A 24,291-nucleotide genomic window follows, 5' to 3' on the forward strand; every position below is an offset into this window, starting at 1 on the left:
TCTGTAGCTGCAGGTGTCCCCAGAGATTTCTTGCTCCCTATCTCTTGTCACTGCTTCCATTTATCCGCTAGCTGAGGTACCCAAGTTTTGTGGCAGAACAAGCCAACCAACTAGCTGCTTTGTGCTGTTAACATTGTTCTATCCAAACAGGCAGCTGAAGGTGCAGCTATGCCTAGAAATGGATGTTCATACAAAGGGATCACTGAAAAAATACTTGACCAAAGGCACTAGAACAGCAGAACCTCCCGAGGTAAAAGCAGACCACTGACCGTGCAAGAAACATGGACCAGGAAACATCCCATGGCAAAAACAGCATTACAGAGGGGAGGTAAAGTTCCCAGGAAATGGTTAAAAATGTTATCATAAAACTCAGGAACTAAACCTTAGCAACAGGATGCATGAAAAGGAAGAGGAGGAAACAATGAATGATGTACAAAGGAAAAAAATCCAAGGAAGTCCTACGATTACCTGTCAGAGGAAGAGAAAATCGTTCAAATACAGCGCTCTGAGAAAAACACGCAGACACAGTGAAAGACATCAGCCCCAGATGGGACAGCACAGTCGTAAAACTTATCACACAGAGATTTAAAAGAAGCAAGTTCTCACTTGAAATGTGGAACACTGCCTTAACACCAGTGTGCGAAAGACCAGGAAGACAGGCGAGACTCCCTTGTAGAGGGAATGATCAGAGAAAAAAGGACATTTTAAAAGTGAAACATTTCTCTGGGCAAAGAAGGAGAAAAAGACAGTATTTTGTGAGCATAAATGTCAGTTTTAGAAAAGCCCAATCTCAGCCTATGACTGTTAGAACAAAGAAATGGGATGACAAAGGAGGTTTTAGCAGAGAGACGTATCAAACTTGCTAACAACCATCACAAACTATAGGAGTGTCAGAAATGAGCATTTACCTCCCCGCAGGGGCACGTCAAACACCAAAGAGCTGCACAAGTGACAGGGAAGGTGATTTTCTTTGCAAAATCAAGGTGTCTCTTTCCACCATCTGCCTTTTTCCTGTTCTGGTATATAAGCCTTTCCCCATTAATTAGCCTGGCTGTCATCCTTGCTTTATAGCTTATTTTATAGTGAAAAATTCCACCAGCTCACAGAAGGAGGTGGTTTAATACAGGAGATTGCATGTATGTTGCTTCCAGTTTGTTCCACAGGCTCTTTTGTCAGCTTCGGAAGAAGATGCGCCTATCTTGGCTCCTGATACCTCTCCAGTGCTCCGCTGCAGGCATGCTTCAGATAGCCTGGCGACAGGGCAGCGCTGATCCTGCTCACCAGACATAAGGTCTGCTCATTACTTACAAAAACTAAGAAGAGAATGAGAGGAAGAAGGAGCTGGCAGCCGCATCCCAGAGAGGCTCAGACGCAGGGGAGAACAAGGTGCAGCTCCCTTCAGGCAGGGGGGAGCAGGAGCCCTAAAGGCGGAGCGGCTTCTCTGCAGCAGTGCCACCCTCCGGCTCAGGGGAAAACGCGCTTTTCCTGGCAGAGAAGCACCTCCAAGGCTGGAACTCCCCTGAATTTATCACCTTGCCATCTCACTGGCAAGGAAAGAGCTGGGAGGAGTCCTGGATGTGAAGGTTCCCATCAATGACCAGAATCTGCGCCACAAAATCCTCCAGGGAGATGCGTTGCTGTCTAGCTGCCAACCCTCATTTAATTTGGGGACACCAGTGGGGCCAGCTCATCCAGCCAAAGACCACAGATGCTGCTGGTCACCACCTCAGTCCACTGGCTGACCAAGGCAGAAGCAGGAGACAAATAATTTGTACTCTGTTAAAACTTTTTTCTGGGTCTAGGGGCGCATCCTGTCCAGCACTCTGGAAGATGTTGTCCCAGGTCCCCAGAATGGCACGTGTGGAGATGAGGATACGAGAACTCCTCCAACAAACAATTAAAATGAGCGACATCCCACACGGCAGTTCTGGCTATATTTAGATCAGAGGGAAATTCCCTTCCTGAATTCTCTCTGTACTGGTTCACGAAGTGGCCATAATATACAACATCAAGTGATGCAGGCAGGAAAACCCCAAGTTCACCTGTCAGGAAAAAACAAAAAACAAAAAACTTTGAAAATGCTGCTGAGATTTTGAATCTCCTTGAGCTGAAGACAGCTCAGCACAAAGCCTGCTTGCAGAGCAACCCAAAGCAGTGAGAGCAGACATCAGCATGCACATCATCCAAATTACGAGAAAAAATGGTAGCCATTATCAGAAAGGGTCAAACGCCATTTTCCTATTTTGAGGGCTTTTAATGGCAATTTTCACAATAATTTACAAATCTGTTATGCACATTGTATATCCATTTAGTAATGAAAAATCTAAGTTAATTCAGCTCTCAACTGAGAAACTGTTGTAAAAACGCCCTTGCTAAGGTCTGGTATCTATGCTGGCAGTTGCGTATTAACACAGGCAGCCAAGCAAGTTTCTCATGCCAAACCTGTCCGACCTGCTGGCCCTCCCCAAGCCTGCATATCCCTAGAGCTCCTTCTCCTCACACCAAGGCCAGGACCTGGAAGCTTCAGAGTGCTGAGGAGGGTGGACTTAGAGCACAGCAGCCGCAGGGCTCCAGAGTGACTAAGGCAGGGAGCGGACAGTGTGCTCCAGCCCTTCGGAGGGCAGAAATCCAGCCTCTCTCAAGGAAATACCACCGGGCACAGCGCAGCTCCAGGTTAGCTGACATCTGGAGGCCCACAGTTCAGCACAGCTCTTTGGAGTTGTGCTCCAAAGCCCAGAGCTAGAAGAGCAAGCACACTGCCGGTCACTGCAAAGTGCCGTAGCACCACACTAAATGGCAACTCAGACATGTGACACTACACCAGCGCTACCAGTCACTCATGTCTAGGCATAATGAATTCACCCGCAGGATTCTGTTCAATGAAGAGAAAGATATGGAGACCTGAGCCCAAAACACAAACAGTGGAACAGACCAAAGCTGGATAATTCCAGTCGTTCAGCTTAGTCCTCAGCAGAGGAGAGGAAATAAAAGGGTACTACAGCCTTGAGCTTTTCCACCTGGGCTGTTTCCATCATCTCAGTAATTCACCTCTTAAACTATACTTTGCTTTCCAGTAAGATAAGACTCTGTTTGCCTTTTACTTTCAGTCACTTCAAGCTGATTCAGCTTTGTGCCTTCTTGGAAAGAAAAAGTCAGCATCAGGGTTTCTCAGAGAAACGCAATACAGCAAGTTAAAACTGCAGTCAGCCTGGACTGCTGGAGAAGGGGCGGGCAGAGCAGGGATGTACTGCAATGAATGTCCCCAAGAGTTCTGCCAAGGGAAGGAAAATCAAGGCTCTCTCTCTGAAAAAGCCCAAGAGTAGTGTTAAACCTTGCACCCACATGCACATGTTGGGAGTTCTCCCCATTCTGAGCAACAGCTGTTTCACAAAGACTTCCCCGACAACACTTTTACAGTAGTATCACCATTATCCTGACAATGAGATCATCCATTCTCGTAAGGTTTATATTTAATGAGCGACAATAAAGGGAGTACTTTGCAGCAGCCAGTTGGCACTGGACAGAAACTGCTCCCTGGGAGCTCCCTTCCCCCTTACCTTCCTCTCCTCTAAAGACTGCAGTAACACAATCCACAAAAGTAACTGAACTGTCGTGGGAGAATTTGTGGCACAATAGGCTGCAGCTCCTTTCAAAACAGATTCGTTTCGTTTATTTATTTTGAAGTCCACTGATCATCATCACAAAAAAAAACCAACAAAAAAAACCCCATGGGAAATGCAACTAAAGAGGAAAAAAAGTCCAACCAAGACCTAAGAACCCAGAGCTACGAGTAGATGTGAGCCTGTGTTGCACGGCATGGGTGCACACACAGGACGAGACGACACATGCGCACTGCAGACAGGCGTGTGGCGAGAGGTGGGTTCCTTTATGTTAATCGCTGAACAATGACAGCATTGAGCAGGTTGGCTTCCTTCAGGGTCTGGTTCTCATCAGTCAGCTCTTTATTTGGGAAGGTGGTCATGAGGACGAAACTGGTGGCAGCCATCGCTGGCCGAGCATCTACTATGAAGAGCCGGATGTCACGGATCCTGTCCAAAGGGATCAAACACACAAGGGTGACCCTGTTACTGAACATCCTATGAAAATGCACGGCAACAGCCTAAATTCACCCTTTCCAGTGCGCGCAACCCTGCAGTCACTGCACTCTGTTTTCAGTTAACAGTAGAGGCCACAGCCAGACAACTCTGATTTAACCTACCCCTCTGTAAGCTCCCATTTAGTGAAATAACACAAGCTGCTTTATAGGCTAAAGACTTACAGCTAAATGTTCTTTTACGCTGCCCAAAGGTAACATCTGTTGTCAGGCGGCTATTCAAAATAGAACGCTTCTGAACCCTTCAAGACAAACAGATTAACAAGTTGTTTGACACTAGCTGCTGTAAGTGACTGAGCTCCTCACACACAGCATAACCTAGATGATCTCAACTCCCAAGAGCAGCTAGAACAGTGACACTGGATCTATTTCCTGAACCAAATCACAGAAGGTTTTTATAGCTCTTTGTACCATGTTTGATTCTCTTCTAGAAACTGGAGGAACAGGTACAAACAAATGGCCATGCTCTTTGAGATAAGGTAGGTGAGGGCTTTGGGAGAGAAGTCTAATGAAGCAGTGTATATAAACCAGCTTCACTCCTCCAAGGGAACGGAACCGCTGTAGGAACACCCCTTGGTGCTCCTTTCAACACAGGGAACAGCACAGTGGAAAACTGAATTGAGAGTCAGAATAACCAAACCAATTTCCTAATTATCTGCCAATCTCTAGAGCCCTTATAGAGATTCAAGTTTTTTTATAGATGGCATCAAGAAAAGTTCTGCTGATAACACTGATGCTCCCAGGTGCAGTATTGCTGGCTATAATCTGCTGATAACACTGATGCTCCCAGGTGCAGTATTGCTGGCTATAATCCATCACTATTTGGAAAGCAAATCCTATCCTTCCAACAGTTAACGACCGCCTTAAAACCCCAGCGTAATTTTGTTCCTCTTCACCTATACCGAAATATCCCCAGAGCTCCCTTTAGCAGGCTAGCCAGGATTTTAACATCTGTTCCATTTGTGCAGTCTGCAGTGCCGTTCAGGCCTTCCCAGTCAGTAACCTGTGTTTCCTGTTGCGTTTGTACCTGTGATTGTGGTTAAACTTCTGGACCAGTCGCCCACCGTCAGCAAGCCGGATTTGGATGTTGGTGATGGGCTCCGACTCATCGATAGCAATGGCAGAACTGGCTTTGGCTTCATTCTCTGCCTGCTGGGCTGGCGAGCTGGTGCCCATCACCTGTGGTGCCGTGCTGAGGACGGGGAGATAAAAGGCAAGCTGTTAAAAACCAAACGACTCCCCTGTTTGCAGGGTGCCAGGAGTCAGGCAGTGAGCTTATCGCTTGCTGGGCCAGCTACCAAGGTTCCTAGCCAAGAGACACCAATGCAGGTTGGAAGTGAGAATTTAGGAGTCGGCCAGTCAGCAAGACCTTGTCTAGAACTTCACCTCTACCATCTCCCTTTGGAACACTGCATCATGTGTCTTCACACACCTTGAGGGACAGGGACACGGTAACTTGGAAACACTGCTTCTACGTGACGTACCATGGGGGTTCCAAACTAGGGATCTGCCTCTTGCCACAGAAAGGCTGAGCCATCTCACAGTACGCACCAGTAAACCTCATTTCCTCTTTTAGAGGAACACCTCCCATACCACAGGCACCGAGTGCCTTTTCTTCAGAAAGACTACTCAAAAGGCTCCACCTAGCAAAACTCTCAAGTGACTCTCTTAGGTAGCAAACCAGCGCTGCTCACCTGCCCAGCTTTTGTCCTTCTCCAGTAAAAGCTTTGAAGACACTTTTAGGTTTCACATACTCTTCATCACGGTGATCCTCCATATCCAGGTTCACCTGTCCACCCCGTGCTAACCTGCGCAGCTCTGCTGGGACTTCCCTGCAAAGACAGTGTCCTAAGGCAGCTGCCCAAAAAAGCACGTCAGGCAAGTGCAGAGAAAAATTGCCAGCCACAGACCACCTCTGGAATTTCAGGAATCACAGTGAGCCCTTGCTTAATTAACAGGGCAGACGCACACCTCCCCAGTGACAGACACAAATGAAATGTTACTTTTCCCCAGCCCTCACCTGGAGTGACATGATGCATCAGAAATTCTCAGCCCAAATAGGAAAGTCTGTTTGTTCACTTCAAATTCTCAAGGCCCCATACAGACCGAAGCCACTTCCCATCTATCTGAAGCAAACGGTCAGCTCTGCCCTCCCATCGTTTCCATATTAAGAATCTAGCTCTTATAAGAAAGCCCAGGTGAAACATGCCATTGATTCAGCATCCTGGATTCCACAAATGCTTGTTTCAGAAAACTGCTATTCCTTCTCTCCCCTCTTGCTACATACCCTCTGCGGATATCATCAAGAAACTGGGCATTGGACGGATCTTGGTAGCTCCTCAGTTCGCCGCTATCCAGACTGAATCCACTCTTCCAGAGCTTCAGTACAACATGCACCTGCAGTGGCCCCCAAACAATCAGCCTCACTGAAGCATCTTAGTAAGAACAATAACCAGACGCAAAGGGAAAAGTTCCTGGCTGGCAGAGGAATTTCAAGGTGCAGAAAACATTCCAGCCAGATTCCTCTGGGTTAGGAGAAAAACCCAAAGCACTGGCTAAGTAATGGTCATGCATCCATGCCTGGAGGCAGCACCACAGACCCCTTTTTGATAAATACAGTTGAAAAGCCAAGAGTGCGTTAGGCAAGGAGCCTAAACCAAGCTCCTGGCGTGGCCTAGGGTGCATATTTGTCACAAACCAAGCACAAGAGAATCTTGCCCTGCTGCCCTTAGCTTGACATCTCTTCAGTGGACAAAGAAGAGTGAATCGCCCAGTGCTCTTTGCACGCTACATTTCACAATCAGCACTTCTAAGGAACACTCAGATTCTTAATTAAGTTCATCAGAAAACTGCTTACCAAGACCCCAGCATCTACTATTTTCTAATCAGAAAACCCACGAGAAGCGGGATTTACCATACTTCTGTCCTCTTTAATTTCTATAAAGCTTTATAACTCTCTGGGCTCACAAGCTGTGTAGCTAGAGCAAAGAAATCCCTCAAGTGACATCTACAAAACAGAATAGAGAGATACTCACATCCTGAGCAGAATTCTGTCTCCTCTCTCCTGCCACATAAGCTGACTCCTCCTCTGGAGTAGCCCCGAGGCGATATCCTCCCCCTGCGAAAGGCTGTGAGAGAGAGAGGCAGGCAAAGAGGTTATAGAATGACACAAACCGGAGACAGCTTGCTTCCCTTTCCCCAACACAGTTACGGACAAATGGGGGCTTTGCAGCACCAGCAGTATCTACTGTCCTGCAGGAACAGTGACCAGCAAGTTAATAAATACAGCACAAGAAAGTGGCTTGTCTTGCCACTGAGACACATGAATTGGAGCCGCACTAGGAGAGGAGTCCAGACTTAGCTGTCCTTTTAAGACAATTCCAGGACTCCACAGTCCCAAACAGCTGTCAGGGTGGGAGCCTGAACTGAAAAGGGGAGCAGAAAGAAGAAGTCATCACTCCTCACTTTAGGCTTGCTAGTCTCGCCACTGCTCTTGGCCGTCCGATCAACCGCCACTGCACCGTGCTCCTTTGCTCCTTTGAACAGATCCTCCACCAGCTCATTGGGACTCTTCTTCCTTGGAGGACCAACGATCTGCTGTCCACTTCTCTCCGAGCCACCGGCATAAAACCTAACAGAAAGCACACGGCTTCTGGGTAAGACTGGACCACTGCTTCTCCAGGAGATGCATGGGACAGGACCCAGAAGTTTTATATCAGGATCTACTTGTTCATATTTGTGGAGCTTAATGAAACAGCCTGGATCTGCAAATATTAGCTACTACCAGCATCTCTGCTGTCGTAGCCACTTACAAGTCCCTGTACTGCAGGGACTTTCTTTTTATACCAGTTACTGTAAAATTATCCATTGATCAATAGCAATAAAGTGATAATAACTTTGCCAGACCTAGCAAGACAAACAGTCCAGACTGACAAGGCTCAGTTTCAAACGCTAGTACCAGCTATATTACCAAGCTGAACAAGACTTCCAGCAAGTTTCTGACCTGTCAGATGAAAGATGTCCAGTATCTAACTGGTATTTTGAGGGAAGGCACACATTCATGCCACAGTGACAGATTGCCACACACAGGAGCGATGTGAACTGGCAGCAATCAATGCACAGTCGGTGAAGTGCAATTAAGCACTTCTGGAAGATCAGGTTTATTAGCTCCAGACTGCTTGTAACACATACAGAGCAAGCTCACATCTGTTTGCAGAAGACCGCACAGTCTACCTAGGTTAAGCCACCTTAAGATACATCAGCTCCATTCAGTTTACCTTGACTGTTAACCTTAAGGGTATTTAACTACTTACAGCTGGCATCATAGACAACTTTCCCATGAGTACACCATGTTCCCACTGGAAAGGGGACCTACTTTTTTTTTTTCCATCTGCACACTCCTTTACATTACCCTTAAGCAGCACTTCAAACCAAAACAACCAACCAAAATCCCCAGCCAAAAAAACCCAAAAAACCACCAAACAGAAAGAAAAGCAATCCCTGCATTACTCCCACATTTCCATTCTCTACCGACACAAATGATCTGAGCTTTTGTCTATTATTAACCTAGGGCTTCCACATCCTACCTTAGACTTTCTCTCAGCAGGATTCTCATCAATTCAGCGATGAAAACTGGTGCTTACACAGCCATGCTGAGCAAGTGCTTGTGGACAGACTTTGCTCTTTCCCTGTCAAACCTGAGATTTTTCACTACAGGAAATTTCATATTGACACAAATCTGCTTTTTAAAAAAAAACTATACAGAAGTGGCAAGCCATCACAAAAGGGCAGAGATAAACAGACAGGTTTTAAGTTTTTAACTGAAAACTTACCGCTGTCCCTCCTCCTCTTCATCATCATCATCCTGTGCATGAACAAGGTCTCTAAACGATGTTACTCTATGGTCACTGCAAAAGTCAGTTGGAGAAGTACGTCAGCCTCATGATACGTTTCAATCACATAAGCAAAAGCTCCCAAACTCAGCAGTTAGGTTGACCCTGTTCTACTTTTAGGACCTGATTCATTATTCTATGACAGTCAGCACTGGCGTAACAGAGTGGTGAACTGAGCTCTTGGACCTCTCTGCCAACTACACCAACAAAAAACAAGAGCGGGTGCCCCGGAGGAGGCTCAGCAGCTGAAACCATAGAAAAAGCAGTGAGTCTTCAGTCACCCCTCCTTTGTTTGCATACTGGATTTTGTTGCCTCTTCCAAAGATCTGCCGCTTCCCAACCTGCACAGGTTTTTCTACCAGGCCCCAGGACAGTCCAGCCTCCATGTCCTTCCCTTCTTGTTGTTTCTGCCAAGACTGTTAGCTGTGATCCAAACTGAAAACAGGCTCTTCTGCAATATGGATTTTATTCACCAAAGCTGAACCGACAGCACTTTTCCTTCAGGATATAGTCAGCAACTCCTCTTTAAAACTGGATAGTACTTCCCTATCGCACAGGGATTTGGTAAGGCAAAATTAATTTATTTTTGTAAAATGCTTAACTTGATCAGATCAGGTGTGACACAAAATAAGAAAGTATTTTTCCTGTGGAGATCCAATCTGCTCAGATGAAAGCATCACTGACCGATTATCTTCTAACCTCAAAAGACAAATGAAACGTTCCTGAACAAGAAGGCAAGTTGTCCTAACTGACCTTTGAATTAGCTGTGCAATAACCATCTGCGCTTGCGACAGATAAATACTGAGGTTTTCACAATTTCTAGAGCCATATGAGGTGAAGCAGACCTAAATGCAGGGCTATCTTTCCTGAAAATCAACGTTAGATAGAGCCTGCTTTTTTTACATAAATAGGTTTACAGGCCTCAGATAAATAGATCAGCCTGAGCTGAAGCTCCCTCCTCACCTGGCTGCAGTGCCTCTGGATATAGAGCTGGGTGTCGGCTGGGGAAGAGTCAGAATGTCCTCATCACCCCCGTCCTCATAGAAACTGGCAAGCGCAATCTGGAAAGGCACACCGCAGGAGCTTTTCAGGATGAAAGCAAGCATTCCAGAACAATGGCAAAACCGCACACAGACAACATAGCTAAAGTTTCTGCCACATTGGACCTCGTGAGGCAATTTCCCCCTTTAAAGGTCCTAGCACAGACAGGGCTTTGCCAGCTTGTAATATTTGGCTTCGTTGCAAGTATGCCAGAGCAACTTCCCCGACAGGAGGCACTTATTCTGTAATATTTCTATAGCAGTTATGCTAAAATTACTGCTCTGAACCAGTCGCTGACGCCCATAAGTAGCCTCAGCATTTAACAAAGCCAGGTCACCCGAAGGGGGTCGGTGGCGGGAGCAGGTCAGACCAGTGGCCAATGTCCCCCTTAACTCGGGGGTGCCGGGTCTGCTGCCGGCAGAGCACCGGCTGCCTCGCCAGCGATCAGGAAACCTCCCAAAGCCCAGGCCCCGCTTCCTGGCCCCATGCGGGAAACCTGCGACGTTCAAATGAACGTGAGAACCAGGGCGGGCTCCGGCCCCAGCCGGCCCCGCGGCAAGGGCTGGGCCCGACCCCCGCAGCTCGGCGACGGGCCAAGAGCTCGGGAACGGCCGCGGGGAGAGGCCGGAGGCCGCCGGAGGCCCGAGCTCCGGGCCCAGCGCTGCCCCCGCCCCCGGCCGCTGCGCTGGCCTCTAAGGCCGCAGCCCCCGCCCGGAGCCGGGCTCCGCCGAGCCCCCCGCCTCGGCCCAGCCGCAGGCGGGCAGGCCGCAGGGGAGCGGGGCGGCGGCGGGGCTACCTGGAGGTCCCAGCCGGCGGACTCCAGGAAAAAGCGCGCTCGCTCCTCCTCGACGCCGGTCACGGCCACAAACTCCCTCAGCGCCTCCTCCCTGTCCGCCATCTTGCCGCGGTGCAGCGCCCAAACCCCGCCGTGTCCGCCCCGCCCCGCGCCGCTCCGCCCCGCCCCGCGTGCGCCGCCAGAGCCTCCCGGGCGGGAACAGCTGCCGCCGAGCGCCGCCCTGCCCTACCCCTCCTGCCACAGCGGCCCCTGGCGGCCCGGCGGCTCTATGTGCGGCGCCCAGCACCGGGTGTGCGGCGCCCAGCACCGGGACGGGCAGCGCCCAGCACCGAGACGGGCAGCGCCCAGCACCGCCCGTGCAGCGCCCAGCACCAGGTGAGGGTGGGTGTACAGGCTGCAGACAGGGCCAGGCGCCCACACCAGAGGCACTGAGCAGCCCAGGACAGCCCATTAATTAATTTATTATTTAATCCCGGCCCATTTATTTCCAGGTACACATGACAAAACTGACGGTGGCCGAGCCCCAGGACCCGAGGAAGCAGGTGCCCACACAGAGCAGGACAGGGCAGCAGCCCCGCCGTGTCCCCAGTCACACCCTCATGCACCTGAAGAGGAAGATGAGGAGGCCGCCAAGGAGCCCCTTCTCCAGCAGGATGCCAAGCCACAAGCCCGGGCTCCACAGGAGGGTCACACCTGTAGGGGGGATAGGGGACATGAGCAGCTGGGGCTTGAGCGCAGGCACCCCACAGCCCCCCACCACCATGGGGACCCAACAGTGCTCCCACAGTGTTACCTGGTATGTTACGCTGTGACTGGGCAGCGATCCACAGGGTGGCCGTCCTGCTGATGGGGTCCTGGGCGTCGTGCACCACTCGGCAGGTGAACATGGACCCGTTCTTCTCCTCTGTCACTTGGACCTGCAGCAGGCTGCTCAGCTCAAACAAGCCCTGTGGGGTCTCCACCGGCTGGGAGGTGTTCTCCACCTTTATCTCCGTCCCATTCTCCAGCCAGGTGATGGTCACCCCTCGCGGGTAAAACCCCTTCACGTGGCAGGTGAAGTTCACGGTCTTGTTCACCTCAGAGAGGCTCAGCCGGTCAGCATCCACGTGGACACTGGGGGAAACTGGGAAGAAAGGCAGCACCTGGTGCCTAGTGTCCCCTGGCTCTGCTCCCCGCAGGGTGCCCTGTCCCTGCCCCAGGACCCCCAGCCCCACAGAAGCTGGGCACCTCAAGCACCGACTCCCCTCCCAGCCCTCACCTCGCAGGGCTTTGCTGAGCTGGTACATCCCCGTCAGCGGGGCCGTCAGCGTGGGGTGCTGCACCGCGCAGACGAGCTGCGAGCGGACGTCGTCCTCCTTCAGCATCACCGTCAGGGTGCTGGACATGTTGTAGGAGGATTTCAGTTGCTCAGGGGTGATGATCTGGGGCTGCCGAGCCAAAATTAGGCTCCTGTCCTTGAACCATTTCACGCTGATGTCTCTGGGGAAGAACCCCCCGGCTGTGCAGGTGAAAGGCACCGACTGCCCCGGCCCCGCTCTGTGCTGGGGCCCGGACACAACCGGGGGGCTGGGTTTGGCTGTGGGAAGAAGTGTGGGGCCATCAGACCAGGCTCTGCCACCCCCAGACAGCCCCGGGGCTGCAGGGAGCGGGGTCTCCCGTGGGGGCACAGATTTGCCCGGGGGTGGCCCACAGAACCCTCCTGGGACCAGCCCCCGAGCCCCTTCCCCATCTCCGCTCACCCACAGCAGAGCCCACCGTGCTGGGCTGGGCTGTGCTGGGGGCTGCGCCCAGCAGGGCTGGCATCCACCGGGAGCTGCTCTGGGAGCCCCACTCACCGTGCACAGACACCTCTGTGCCCTCGCCGTGCTGAAACACCTGAACACCACCCAGTGATTTGCTGAACTTCACACAGTAATAGCTGCCGGCATCCTCGAGGCGAGCATCCATGATGTGGATGGTGAAGTCCACATCAGACCCACTGACTGCCCTCGTCACACGAGGGAAAGAGCCTGTCTGGTCGTAAATGGTCTCGTTCTCGCTGCCCCAGCCCTTCAGCCACTTCGTGGGGCCAAGGGGACCATCTCCGGACGTGGTGCAGGTCAGGGTGAACATCTCCCCCTTGTTCACCGACACCTTGGTCTGGGGCTGCTGCAGCTGGAAGCTCTGACCCGCCTGGGCACCCGCACCTGGGGCACAGTGACAGGAAGGTTTGTGGCTGATGAGGGACCCTGGGGCCAGGGCACAGCACGGAGCATTGCCAGACTGCCAGCTCCAAACCCAGCAGTGGGCAGAGAGATGTCCCCTACTCTCACCCCCAGTGGCAGCTGGCACTGATGGGGACTGCAGGATGGGGAGGGGCCAGGGCGCCTGGGAGTTGCTGGAGTAAAACAAACTCTTTGGCTGGGGAAAAAAGCAAGCTGGAAGGGAGGCAGCAAGAGAAGGGCCCTGGATACCTGTGGGCACAGGGAAGGACTTGCCCTGTCAGTGGCATGGCGGGGTGGGCTGTGGGAAAGCCGCTGGGCCTGTGCCAGGTCCCCACTCACCCAGGGCTCTCCAGAGCAGCAGCAGCATCAGGCAGGCGAGAGGCAGCACCCGTGTTGGCAGAGCCATGGTGATTCCCACGTCCCCCTCCCCGATGGCTCAGCTTGGCTTGGCTGGTTGGCTCGGCTCGGCTTGGCTCAGCTCGGCTCAGCAGGGTGCTGGCCTGCCTCCTGGCAAAGGGGAAGGAAGGAGCTCACCACCCAAGTTCCTCCACGGATCCCTTGCACAAGTCCCAGCTCGTGCCTGCTGTGTTCACATCTCACGTCATGAGGCTGGGCCTTGCAGTGATGTCAGCCCCGCTCTGCCGTGCCAATGTCTGCCACGGCCACCAGCACCTGGCAGCCAGCCAGCGGCACCCCGACCCAGCACACTCCCCCACACGTGGCCAGCCGACAGCTCAGCACCCCGGGGTGCTGGGGGGATGCCCAGCCCTTGCCAGCAGGATCAGGGCACAGGCTGGCATCTGTGATGGGCCCGTGGTGCAGAGCTCAGTCAGGGTTTTGCCTGAGCCCCATCCAGCTGGCTCGCCAAACCCGGGGGGCAGAGCCACTGTCCTGCCCCAAGCCCAGCTCAGCCCCTTGGGGTCGGGGCGGACATGGAGGCACTTCACCCTCAGGGGTGATGTCCCTGGAGGGTGAAGTCTTTTGGTGGTGATGCCCTTCAGGGGTGCTGCCCCTCACAGGTGATGTCCCTGGGGGTGTTGCCTCTGGGGGTGATGCCCCTCACAGATGATTCCCCTGGGGAGTGAAGCACTTTGGGGGTGATGCCCCTCATGGGTGATGCCTCTGGGGGTGACAGCCCTTGCGGGTGATGCACTTTGGGGGTGATGCTCCTCGCGGGTGATTCCTCTGGGTGGTGAGGCCCTTTGGGGGTGATGTCCTTGGGGGTGATGCCCCTGGGGGTGAAGCCCTTCGCGGGTGATGTCCTTGGGGGTGATGCCCCTCGCGGGTGATGCCCCTGGGGGTGAAGCCCCTCGCGGGTGATGTCCTTGGGGGTGATGCCCCTCGCAGGTGATGCCCCTGGGGGTGAAGCCCTTCGCGGGTGATGTCCTTGGGGGTGATGCCCCTCGCGGGTGATGCCCCTGGGGGTGATGCCCCTCGCGGGTGATGCCCCTGGGGGTGATGCCCCTCGCGGGTGACGCCCGTGGGGGTGACGCCCTTCGCGGGTGATGCCCCTGGGGGTGATGCCCCTGGGGGTGAAGCCCGGCGGAGCGCCCGGCGGCTCTGCTCGGGGCAGGCACCAAAAGCGTTAACAGCCCGCGCCCGCTCGCTTCCATTTCCTGCGCGGCTTCTCCTTTTCCTTCTCCCGGCGCCGGAGCCCGAAGTTTGGCAGTGCCCATGGCCTGGCGTGCGGCGGCTCCGCTGCTGCTCGGGCCGCTCAGCCTCCTCCCGCCGCGGCTCTGGGGTGAGTGAGGAGGGGGCAGCGCAGCCCCCGCCGCCAGCGCCCCCAGCCCCTGCCCCGCCGACGGCGGCTGCCCCGGGGGGCGGCGGGGGGAGGCCCGGCCGCCGGAGCAGATCGCTAAGGCGAGCAGGAGGGCAAAGGCAAACGCCGGACGGAGGGGCTCGCCCCCTGCGACCACCCTGCTGGGCTGCGCCGGGCTGCCGGGGGCAACGCGGGCGGGACGGGCAGCGCCGAGCCCCGCCGAGCCGGTGCTGGACGTAGTGAGGGGTTTGGGGACAAAAGGGGTCTGTGCTGAGCGCCAGGAAGGGTTTGGGACAGAAGGGGTCTGGGGGCTGTGCTGGGCTCCAGGAGGGGTTTGGGGGCAGAAGGGGTCTGGGGGCTGTGCTGGGCTCCAGGAGGGGTTTGGGGACAGAAGGGGTCTGGGGTCTGTGCTGGGCTGCAGGAGGGGTTTGGGACAGAAGGGGTCTGGGGTCTGTGCTGGGCTCCAGGAGGGGTTTGGGGACAGAAGGGGTCTGGGGGCTGGGCTGGGCTGCAGGAGGGGTTTGGGGACAGAAGGGGTCTGGGGTCTGTGCTGGGCTGCAGGAGGGGTTTGGGGACAGAAGGGGTCTGGGGGCTGTGCTGGGCTGCAGGAGGGGTTTGGGGACAGAAGAGGTCTGGGGGCTGTGCTGGGCTGGGCTGCAGGAGGGGTTTGGGGACAGAAGGGGTCTGGGGGCTGTGCTGGGCTGCAGGAGGGGTTTGGGGACAGAAGGGGTCTGGGGGCTGTGCTGGGCCCCAGGGCACGCCCCGCACAGAGCCAGCTCCTGGCTGGCCGCACACAGCCCTGGCTGTGAACCCGCTGCCTCGCAGAACCCCCACAGTCCTGGCTCGTGTTGTACTGAGCTGGGGCATTAATGTTTAACAGCAGTTGGGAGTTTTTCCTGCCAGGAATTCCCCTTGGCTCCCTCTGTACTTCTCTGGACTCCAAGCACCTGCAGCACCTCCTGTTAACAACAGGGCAGGGGGATGCAAATTGGCCCCTTGTACATTTTGCACCTGGTTTCCACCGCTACCGGTGCCTGCGGTTTGGTCTCTGCCATATCCAGGGATATTTCTCAGCTGAGCTGCTGCTGCAAGCCCGGAGCAAGCCGGGGCTGCTCTGCCTGTGCCACTTGGGGTGAATGGAGCAAGCTGTCACCTCTTGCTCAGCCCCAAACCTTCCTGTCACTGTGCCCCAGGTGCGGGTGCCCAGGCGGGTCAGAGCTTCCAGCTGCAGCAGCCCCAGGCCAAGGTGTCAGTGAACAAGGGGGAGATGTTCACCCTGACCTGCACCACGTCCGGAGATGGTCCCCCTGGCCCCGTGAAGTGGCTGAAGGGCTGGGGCAGCGAGAACGAGACCATTTACGACCAGACAGGCTCTTTCCCTCGTGTGACGAGGGCGGTGAGTGAGTCCAACACAGACTTCACCATCCACATCATGGATGCTCGCCTCGAGGATGCCGGCAGCTATTACTGTGTGAAGTTCAGCAAATCACTGGGTGGTGTTCAGGTGTTTCAGCACGGCAAGGGCACAGAGGTGTCCGTGCACGGTGAGTGCAGCCTGAGGGACGCTGCTCCCAGGGACCCTGTCCCACAGCCCCCATCCTGCCTGTGGCAAGGTTCTGCACTGCCCCGTGCCCACCACCCACTCCCCTCTCTGCCTTGTATCCACAGAGGGAGCCCCGGTTCCTGGCATGGTGGCTGCAGCCGTAGTGCTCTGTTTCCTCCTTCTCCTCAGCCTTTTCATCGCCTTTTGCATGTACAGGAGGAAGCGCAGAGGCAAGGCAGTGAGCCCGTGCAAAGCTGGGCCAGCAGCTGTAGGCAGCCTCTCGCCCATCCCTCTGCAGTGCTGTGCAGGGACCCCCAGCACCCCCAGGTTTGTACCCACCACCTATTTCTTCTGCACCCTGAGACGAGTGATCCTCTTTATCCACCTGCCTTATCCTGGTTTCCTCTCCTGGAGCAGTGATTTTCCCCAGAAAAGGTCCTTTACTCACAGGCGCATTGCTACACTGTGTTGCTGCTCTGTGTTTCACAGAAGTGCACAGTGAGGAGCACCCAGCATCAGAGACCTCCCTGCAGCCCCTCACCATGGTGTCTGAGCCTGGCCTAGGCATGCAGACAGCACACTGTCCCTCTCTGCCTTCAGCGTGGGCATCATGTGGCCACCTGCTACAGAGTGGGGCTGAAATTCGGGAGGGGAATTGAGGAGGGCTGTGCTGGGTGGGGAGGGGACCCTGCTCCCTTTAGCTCTAATGGCCATCCTTCTCCCCCAGCAGCGAAGTCCTGGATGCAGTCACCTCACCTCTGCCCAGCCAGGTAAGAGCGAGCCGTGACCACAGGGCAAAGCATCCCATGTTGATGCCCTGACTTGCAGGGGCTCTGCAAGGCTCTGGGGCAGGGTGGGCACTGGGGGAGCAGTAGTTGCCTGCACGTGGTCCCAGCACGCTCCACGCCATGGCACAGGGCCATCTGTCCAGCTGTGGCACTGCCATCCCACCTTGAACTTGCCGTGAGGGTTATTTTTGTGAGACTTTTCTTGTGACAGCATTCACCGTTTGTGTGCACTTCTGCAGCAAAGCAGCAAGGAGGACAATGACATCCACTACGCTGATCTCCAGCCCCTGCCCGTGGCCTCACGGCATGGCAGAAACCCCGGCCCAGCCTGCTCCGAGTACGCCAGCATAAGGGTGGCTGCCAAGTGACGTGTGGCACCACAGCCTGCAAGGCCAAAGAGCCTGTTTTGGGGGAGGAAGCAGGGGCATTGCTGCAGAGCACAAAAAAGAAGCGGATCTGTTTGCATGGCACACCCTGGTCTAAGCTCGGCACGCCATGCTCAGAGCTGGCAAAGCTCCCCTAATTCATTCCCGTCTCATCAATGGTGCTGGGTGAGGCTCAGGAGCAGCTCTCCCAGGACCCAGCAGCCATCTCAAGCGCAGGATCAGGCCACAAGGCTAAGCACCTCTGCCTTGTGCAAGCTGTTCGGTGCCAGTCACACTAGAAGGACTTCTCACACACCTGTTGCCACCAGCGTAGGCCACTACCGGCACTTTTCCTGGCTCAGCAGGCCCATAATTTGTTTTATCTTGTCACTTCATCAATCCCATCCTCATTAAAGCCATCAAACAGCCGTGTCATCCAGTCCTGCTGTGTTCAGAGCAAGAGAAACAGCGCTGGTCCCATGGGGTCCTGGGAGATGCATGCCCTCCGCAGCCCCGTGCCAGCTCACCCTGTGCTGCTGCTGGGCTGGTGCTGAGCCCCACGGGCAGCTCCCTGGGCAGGGCGGCTGCCCGGCTCCTCCGAAACCCACATCTCCTGATGTGTGAGTCACTTCTCAGGAACAGCCCTCGGTGCCGCTTTGCTGCAGCTTGTGGGCTGAGGGCCAGCTGTCGCCCACCTTTCCCTACCCTCCGACGGGGCTGGTATTTGGGAATGGGCCTCAGGATGCTGTGTTAAAATCGGGGCAGCTGGCACCACCCAGCCCTTCTACCCATTCTCCCCAATCCATGCACATCTCCTGCTCCAGCCCCAGCCAGCCCATACACATCTGCTCCATGCACAGCCCTACTCCGTGCAAGTCTGCTCCGTGCACATCTGCTCCATGCACATCTGCTCCTTGCACATCTGGTCTGTCCACATCCCCTGCTCCTTGTATATCTGCTCCGTGCACATCTGCTCCTTGCACATCTCCTGCTCTGTGCACACGTGCTGGGTGCCCACCTCTGAGCAGAGCAGGCCGGTGGCCAGCAATGGAACACGGTGACAGCAGGAAGCTACAGAGTGCGTGCCCCATGCCAGACACCACGGCAGCACCCGGCTGCACCCCGGCACAAGGTGCGCACACCCACCCACCCGTGGCAGCAGGCACTCCCACCCCAGTGTGTGCTGCCACAAGCAAATCGGCTGCTTTGCAGGCACGGGCTAAGGGCAGAACACACTTTGCAGGCAGAGGAACCTGCTGTTTCTGCCACTGCTGCTGCCTGTAACCTTGTAAGCTGCTGCAGCTGCCAGTTTCCAACTTTATCTACTTTTTACCATGAAATCAAAAAAGAAGTGAAACAAGACAGCATGAAACAGCAGCGTGCGTGTACCCAAGAGAGCCTTATCTGCCAGGAGAGATCCTCCTGGGGACAGAACTGTTACGGGGGGTGAGAAGCCACTACTGAAATTCATTTGCATGACTGAATAAGTATGCTCTGCTCCGGGGATGTACACTGGGGACAGTTTTGGGTCATCACTTTCTCGGGACAGCTTGGGGGCACTCGGCACCCGGTGGGCATGGTGGCAGGGGGGACTTTGCCAGGGCAGGGGTCCATCACCGCCACCACAGCACCTGTCCCCAGCCTGGCCCCCTCCGCACCACCCCAGCAGCAGTAAAGGGCTGTGGGGTCGGAGTGAAGCCTCCCACAGCACCAGCTCCCGAGTGGAGCCATGGCCGTGCCGGGCAGCGGCTCATTTCTCCACCGAGGTGGTGGCTGCTCTGAGCAGGACACGGGTTGGGCAGCCTCGGCACAGAGAAGCTCATGGAAAGCTCACACCAGGATTGAGAGGAGTATGTAAAATATGTGGGTGAGACTGAAACTGAGGATAGACCTCGCAGACAAGGGGAAATGAAATTCAAGGGGATTTAGGGCTTTTTAAGCATTGGGCTGGGTCAGGAGGGGGAAAATCCAGTTTGATACTAGCATATGCAAAGCAGCCAGCGAGCAGGGCACTGCGGCGCGCTCTGCACCTACAAAAGGGCCCAGGTCTGCAGCTTTACTGCCCAGGGGAGGGATTTGGTGCTTATTATAGGAAAATCCTTTAAGCCACCAGCCCGAGGTGTGCCAGCAGTGAAAGCACAAACAAGTGCCCAAGCACGGACACAAGGTAGGAGCGTGCCGGGAGCACCTTGCTCGGGGGGCAGCGCTTCGCTTGGGGGGCAGCACCAGGCAATGCTGGGGGCAGGGATTAACTGCTTGTCCGTGGTGTTTTCCTGGTGCTGCTGGTTGTCACGTCCCGCTAAGTCACCCACCGGGTGCTCGAACGAGAAAGGCGGGTGTTTGTGCTGTGTCAACAGCTGCAGTGGCTGGGGTGGGCATGGGGTGATGCCGGGGCTGGTGCCCACCAGCTCCTCCTGCCCGCAGCTGGGGCTGAGTGAAGATGCCTTCGCTATGGTGTGGAGCTGAGGCTGGACAGGCAGTGAGGAGAGGCTTGGTGTCACAGGGAGGGGACACACCAGCTCCAGCCAGGGTTTGGGCTGTGTCCCAGGGCTGGACCCCATGCACGGACACCCTGGGGCAATGCCATGCCAGGGCAAGCGTGCAGTGGAGCGGAGAAGCTCCCAACACGTGGGTGGTGCAGCGGGTTCAGCTGAGCTTTGGTGTGTGAGCCCGGTGCCGGGACCTTGTGGGATGGCAAATCCAAGCAAAAGGGCTGGAGAGAGGCTGAGGTTGGCTGCGCTGCAGTGGGGGTCTGCACAGACCCCCACCCTGGGGAGCAGCAGAAAGCAGGAGCTGGGGAAGGGCCAGGGGCTGCTCAGGGGCTGCCTGCCCTGCTCCTGGCCCTGGGAGGTGGGAAACAGCTCCCGGAGGCACTGAGGCAACAGGGCTGGCAGGGCCTGACAGGGTGGCGGTGCATGTTGTGCCGTGCCATGCCGTGCTGTGCCATGCCGTGCTGTGCCATGCCATGCCGTGCTGTGCCGTGCCGTGCCATGCCAGCCGTGCCAGGGAGCCAGCGTTGGAGGCACGGGCTGTGCTGAGAGCCAAGGGGGAGTGTGTGCCTCCAAAGGAAAGCGTGCAATTACAGAGAGCAATTAGTCCAGGGCGCATGCCTGATGGAGGAGGCTGGCCCTGGCAGTGAGGGGAGGGGGAGCAATGATTTAATTAACACGGAGGAAGAGTATGGTCTCAGCTAGCACGTGGGGCTGTCTGAAACAGGGGGATGCGGGCGTATCTCTGGTGTCCCAGGGGACAGGAGAGGGCTGGCAGCACTCTGGGGAGTGGGACAAAGCTGAGCTTGTGCTGGAGCCAGGGCTGAGCAAGGAGAAAAGGGGAGAGACAGGGCTAAGTGCCTCATGCCCTGCCCTGGGATGCTCCGCTCTGGATGAGAAGCAGAGCCCCCCCGCGCTGGCAGTGCTTCTCACGGGGATGGGTGCCCAGGGGCCATCATGTCTCCCGGGAGCTGGCATCGCTCTGCCTTGTCCCCTCCAGCAGCTGACGGGGCAGCAGCTCCAGCCCTGGTTTGTGTCTGTCTCTGTTCAAGATGCCCTTGCGCTCCTGCTCTGTCCCCATCTCTGTCCTTGCCACTGTGAGACTGTGGTGGCCACAAGCCCATCCCCAGGGAGAGACAGCTTGGTCCCTTTGCACATCAGCATTAGCCAAGCAACCATGGGTCCAAGAGCATCTGATGTCACCGGGACCCCACAGGGCTCCCACGATGCCACAGGCACTGAGTGATGCCATGTGGACCCTGTGATGCCATGGGTACCAGGCGATGCCATGGGGATGCTGTGCCAGGACACCAACAGGGAACAGTGCGAGGAGCTGGAGGAACAGCTGGGGTGCTCTGAGGGGGTTGGGAAGGGTGAGAGGGTCTCAGAGACACCTTCGATTGTCCCCAAGAAATGCCACGTGGGTCTTGCATGTGCCTGCTGACTGCCCTGGGCTGCGCTCCTCCCAGGAGAGAGAACTGGAGGGAGAAGCCCAGGGATGCTGCACGGCCAGACCCTGCTCCCACCAATTCCAGACCCGCCAGCTCACCCCTTTGCAGCTCCCCATTTCTCAGGCTTTTCCTTGGAAAACAAGGAATAAAGCCAAAGTAAAACAGTGACATATTTTGCACTGTTCGTGATTTATTTTGCGTCTTACTTATTGAATCTTATTCCCCGGTTTCATGGTTATTGTGGATTTTTATTAAAGGGGATAAACAGGTCTGGGATTTGGGGTTGTCATAGGAACTGTTTTGGTGCCACAGCCTCGCTGCCAGCCTCATCCTCCTCCTGGATTCCTGACGTAGCGAGGGCTCTCTCCAGCACAGCAGAGATTTCTCCAGCCCCCCGAGCCCACCCCCAGTGAAAGCAGCATTACAGCACAGCCACCCCACGGCACCGGGGTGCCCTGTGGGACCCCCCAGAGAGTTTGGGGAGGAGGTGGGCTCCCAGGCACTGCCAGGCTGTGCCCATGCCACAACCTGGCCCTGTGGCCATGGGTAAGCGGACCAGGACCCCAGGGCTGCAGTCTGGGGCTTTAAGCTGAGGAGAGGTGCTTGGAGGATGCTGCTTGTCTGTGTGGATTCTCTGATATCTAATAGGAGGTTGTGCTATTGCAGCTATTGTTACTGAGAACCTCCCTGCCTGACCTGGAATAATTTTCATTAAATCCCTGGAGCTGGAGGGGCATGGAGCAGATCGGGGGCTGCCCTCCAGCCATTCTCCATCTCTTCTATTGCAGACAGAGGGGGTAAGCAGTGAAAATGAGAGTGTCAAACACATTTCAAAGGAAATCCTTTGCGTCCAACACTCCTTTGGCCCGTGTGGTCCTTCACCGCAGGATGTCGTAGAGGCCAAGACTCTGGCAATGATTAAAGAGGGATTTCCAGGACTGTGGGATGAACAGGAACATCCAGTGCTTAAGAAAGACTCGCTTTGTGCTTTTGGTGTTTGGTGGGACGCTGCTCAGGGACGCTTGCCTTCCAGAGCCAGCACGGGAAGGGTGGATGCAGCTGCGGCACTTGGTCCTGCCAGCGCCTGAGAGAGGGTCCCAGGGAGGGGACCTCTCACCCCAGGCAGGAGGGGTGTCCCTGCTCTGGGGGTGCCCAGGGCTCTTCTTGTTGGATCAGCTGTTGGTGGCCCATTGGTGTGGTGGTCCTGGTCCCCGCAACATCCACACATGCACCATGCCCAGAGTGAGCTGTGCATGTTCCTGGGGACGCTCTGGTGGGTTTTGTCCAGGTAAAAGAGCTGGGGGCTGCTGCTCGGGATGGGGAAACCCTTTGGGGAGCTCTCCTCCCCGAGGGCAGTGCAGGGCATCCCTGTTAGCCAGCAAGGGCAGGATGCCGCCGGGGTCCCTGGGGCTCCCACTCCTCCTGGCACAGAGCAACCTTAAAGCTTGGATGCACTTGGCAGTGGCCCCAGCACTGGCAGTGCCCCGAGCCCAGCACAAGCGTCCCTCTGAGAAGTGCAGGGAAAGGAAAAAATATTTAGAGAGGCAGGAGAAGGGGGAAAGCAGGCGCTGCGGGAGAGAGCTGTGGAGCGGCTGAAAGCGCGCTCTCAGCCGGCTTTTGTTCGCCCCGACGTGCCCAATGGCACTGCCAGCGCCAAGGGGCTGTGCTGGCGCCGGTGGCTCCCAGTGGTGCAACCAGGCGAACCCAGTGCTCCGGCACCTTGGCCCAGCAACGAGCGCGTTAGCAGGATGTGGCCCCTGCAGAGCCTTCAGCGGGGAGCTCCATCGCCCCGGCTGGGCTCAGCCCCTCGCTGCCGGCCATGGGGTGGGCAGCACAGTGGGATCAACAACGCGCTTGCTAAAATAATTGCTTCTGACAGATCCATTTCTTCCGCAAAGTTCAGGCTTAATTTTATAATGGCATCAGTAACTATGGCAACATGTAAAAATATCGTATCCCCGAGCCCGGCAAATTCTCCATAAACAGCTCCCGTCTCCAGGAGCTGAGGGAGGCCCCGGCCGGGCGGGCAGCAGCAGCCCCCTGCCCGCGGTGCTGCCACGGCTGGCTGCCTGCACCCGGGATACTGTTTGGGTTAGGATTCACACGATGACTAATTAGTGGTGTTAACTGCTTATGCCTTGGGATGATGATTTCGTTTGCTAATCCTTCAGGCTAGGTGGAGGTTGCAGCAGCTAATTGGGTGGATATCATTAATGCTGGCGGTCAGGAGTTGCTGTTAAAGGGCTGCAGCACAACGAAGGCTGGTGCGTCCCTCACGTATGGTGCAGGGCAGATGCTTTGCCGCCGGCTCTCTACGTTCCCTCCTGGCACCAAAGACCCGGCACGGGTCTGGCAGCTGCCAGGGGCCATGCATGGCTTGGACCCTGCAATGCCACAAGGCCAGCAGCCCCATTTGTGCCTGTAGCCTGTTCCAGAGCTGTTGCTGCTGCACATGCATGCACCTGTGTGCACACAGGTACGTGTGTACATGCACACATATGCAAACGCATGCACATGTGGAACAGGTTCCCCACGTGCATGAACCCCCCCTCAGCAGACATCAGCTGGTGCCGACGTGTGTCTCGGCTCAAAGGTCTCTGGTCACCACTGCTAGTAGATAATCCCAGGCAGTATTTTCTAAACCTGTCAGACATCACGCAGACCCTCTAAATCCCTGATCCCCCTCCATGGCTCTGGCAGGCTGAGCTCCCGGGCAGGACAGCAGCATTTCGTAGTTCTGATTTGCAGCTCCTTATCAGGGCCAGGCCAGACCCTTGGGACCAATACAGTCACCAGGCACACAGCGGATCTTGCAGAGCCGGAATTAATCCTTGTGCTTTTTGTTGCCT

At 55.6% G+C, this 24,291-nt stretch overlaps 3 protein-coding genes and 1 long non-coding RNA gene across 8 annotated transcripts in view; 2 read left to right on the forward strand and 2 right to left on the reverse strand.

Moving 5' to 3' along the window:
- Positions 1-3,644: 3,644 nt before the first annotated feature.
- NSFL1C (NSFL1 cofactor) lies at positions 3,645-10,972 on the reverse strand. 2 transcript variants are annotated; one of them, XM_040608425.1, is made up of 10 exons: positions 10,844-10,972; positions 9,970-10,067; positions 8,947-9,021; positions 7,580-7,745; positions 7,150-7,242; positions 6,402-6,511; positions 5,809-5,946; positions 5,142-5,306; positions 4,280-4,356; positions 3,932-4,049 (listed from the first exon to the last, which is right to left on the reverse strand). In XM_040608425.1, coding segments are annotated over exons 1-10 (1,026 nt in total). In that variant the 5' UTR covers positions 10,946-10,972; the 3' UTR covers positions 3,932-4,047. The 2 variants fall into 2 exon arrangements, with proteins under 2 accessions (XP_040464358.1, XP_040464359.1); XM_040608424.1 differs by lacking the exon at positions 4,280-4,356 and having other exon boundaries at positions 3,645-4,049.
- On the forward strand, positions 9,369-11,445 carry LOC121094586. The gene is made up of 3 exons (XR_005829898.1): positions 9,369-9,379; positions 11,206-11,218; positions 11,371-11,445. It is a non-coding gene; the product is annotated as an uncharacterized LOC121094586 (long non-coding RNA).
- LOC121094583 (tyrosine-protein phosphatase non-receptor type substrate 1-like) lies at positions 11,298-13,977 on the reverse strand. Of its 2 annotated transcripts, XM_040608423.1 has the most exons (6): positions 13,648-13,977; positions 13,387-13,554; positions 12,679-13,029; positions 12,102-12,419; positions 11,637-11,966; positions 11,298-11,536 (listed from the first exon to the last, which is right to left on the reverse strand). In XM_040608423.1, the coding sequence occupies exons 2-6, from the start codon at positions 13,451-13,453 to the stop codon at positions 11,433-11,435; spliced, it is 1,170 nt and encodes a 389-aa protein (XP_040464357.1). In that variant the 5' UTR covers positions 13,454-13,554; positions 13,648-13,977; the 3' UTR covers positions 11,298-11,432. The 2 variants fall into 2 exon arrangements, with proteins under 2 accessions (XP_040464357.1, XP_040464356.1); XM_040608422.1 differs by lacking the exon at positions 13,648-13,977 and having other exon boundaries at positions 13,387-13,627.
- Positions 13,978-14,561: 584 nt separating this feature from the next.
- Positions 14,562-24,291, forward strand: part of LOC121094758 (tyrosine-protein phosphatase non-receptor type substrate 1-like) — a 29,339-nt gene continuing 19,609 nt past the window's right edge. The window contains exons 1-2 of one of the 3 annotated variants that reach the window (XM_040608817.1): positions 14,562-14,788; positions 16,000-16,235. In XM_040608817.1, the coding sequence (XP_040464751.1) occupies positions 14,722-14,788; positions 16,000-16,235 (303 nt within the window). In that variant the 5' untranslated portion in view covers positions 14,562-14,721. Of the gene's footprint in view, positions 14,789-15,999; positions 16,351-19,654; positions 19,670-24,291 lie in introns of those variants that run through there. The other 2 variants (XM_040608816.1, XM_040608815.1) reach the window with 2 other exon arrangements.

The sequence above is a fragment of the Falco naumanni genome, chromosome 10 (assembly GCF_017639655.2).
Source record: "Falco naumanni isolate bFalNau1 chromosome 10, bFalNau1.pat, whole genome shotgun sequence".
Lineage (NCBI taxonomy): Eukaryota > Metazoa > Chordata > Aves > Falconiformes > Falconidae > Falco > Falco naumanni.

Bases quoted from the DNA above. Each gene is read 5' to 3' on its own strand.
- LOC121094583 (XM_040608423.1), bottom strand. From the start codon at position 13,453: ATGGCTCTGCCAACACGGGTGCTGCCTCTCGCCTGCCTGATGCTGCTG. The intron at 13,030-13,386 runs GTGAGTGGGGAC...ACTGTGCCCCAG, and splicing joins GCTGCTCTGGAGAGCCCTGG to GTGCGGGTGCCCAGGCGGGT. The intron at 11,537-11,636 runs GTAACACTGTGG...TCCCCCCTACAG, and splicing joins GTCACAGCGTAACATACCAG to GTGTGACCCTCCTGTGGAGC.
- NSFL1C (XM_040608424.1), bottom strand. From the start codon at position 10,945: ATGGCGGACAGGGAGGAGGCGCTGAGGGAGTTTGTGGCCGTGACCGGC. The intron at 10,068-10,843 runs GTAGCCCCGCCG...GTGCCTTTCCAG, and splicing joins CCGCCGGCTGGGACCTCCAG to ATTGCGCTTGCCAGTTTCTA. The intron at 7,746-8,946 runs GTAAGTTTTCAG...GCTTTCTGTTAG, and splicing joins GAAGAGGAGGAGGGACAGCG to GTTTTATGCCGGTGGCTCGG.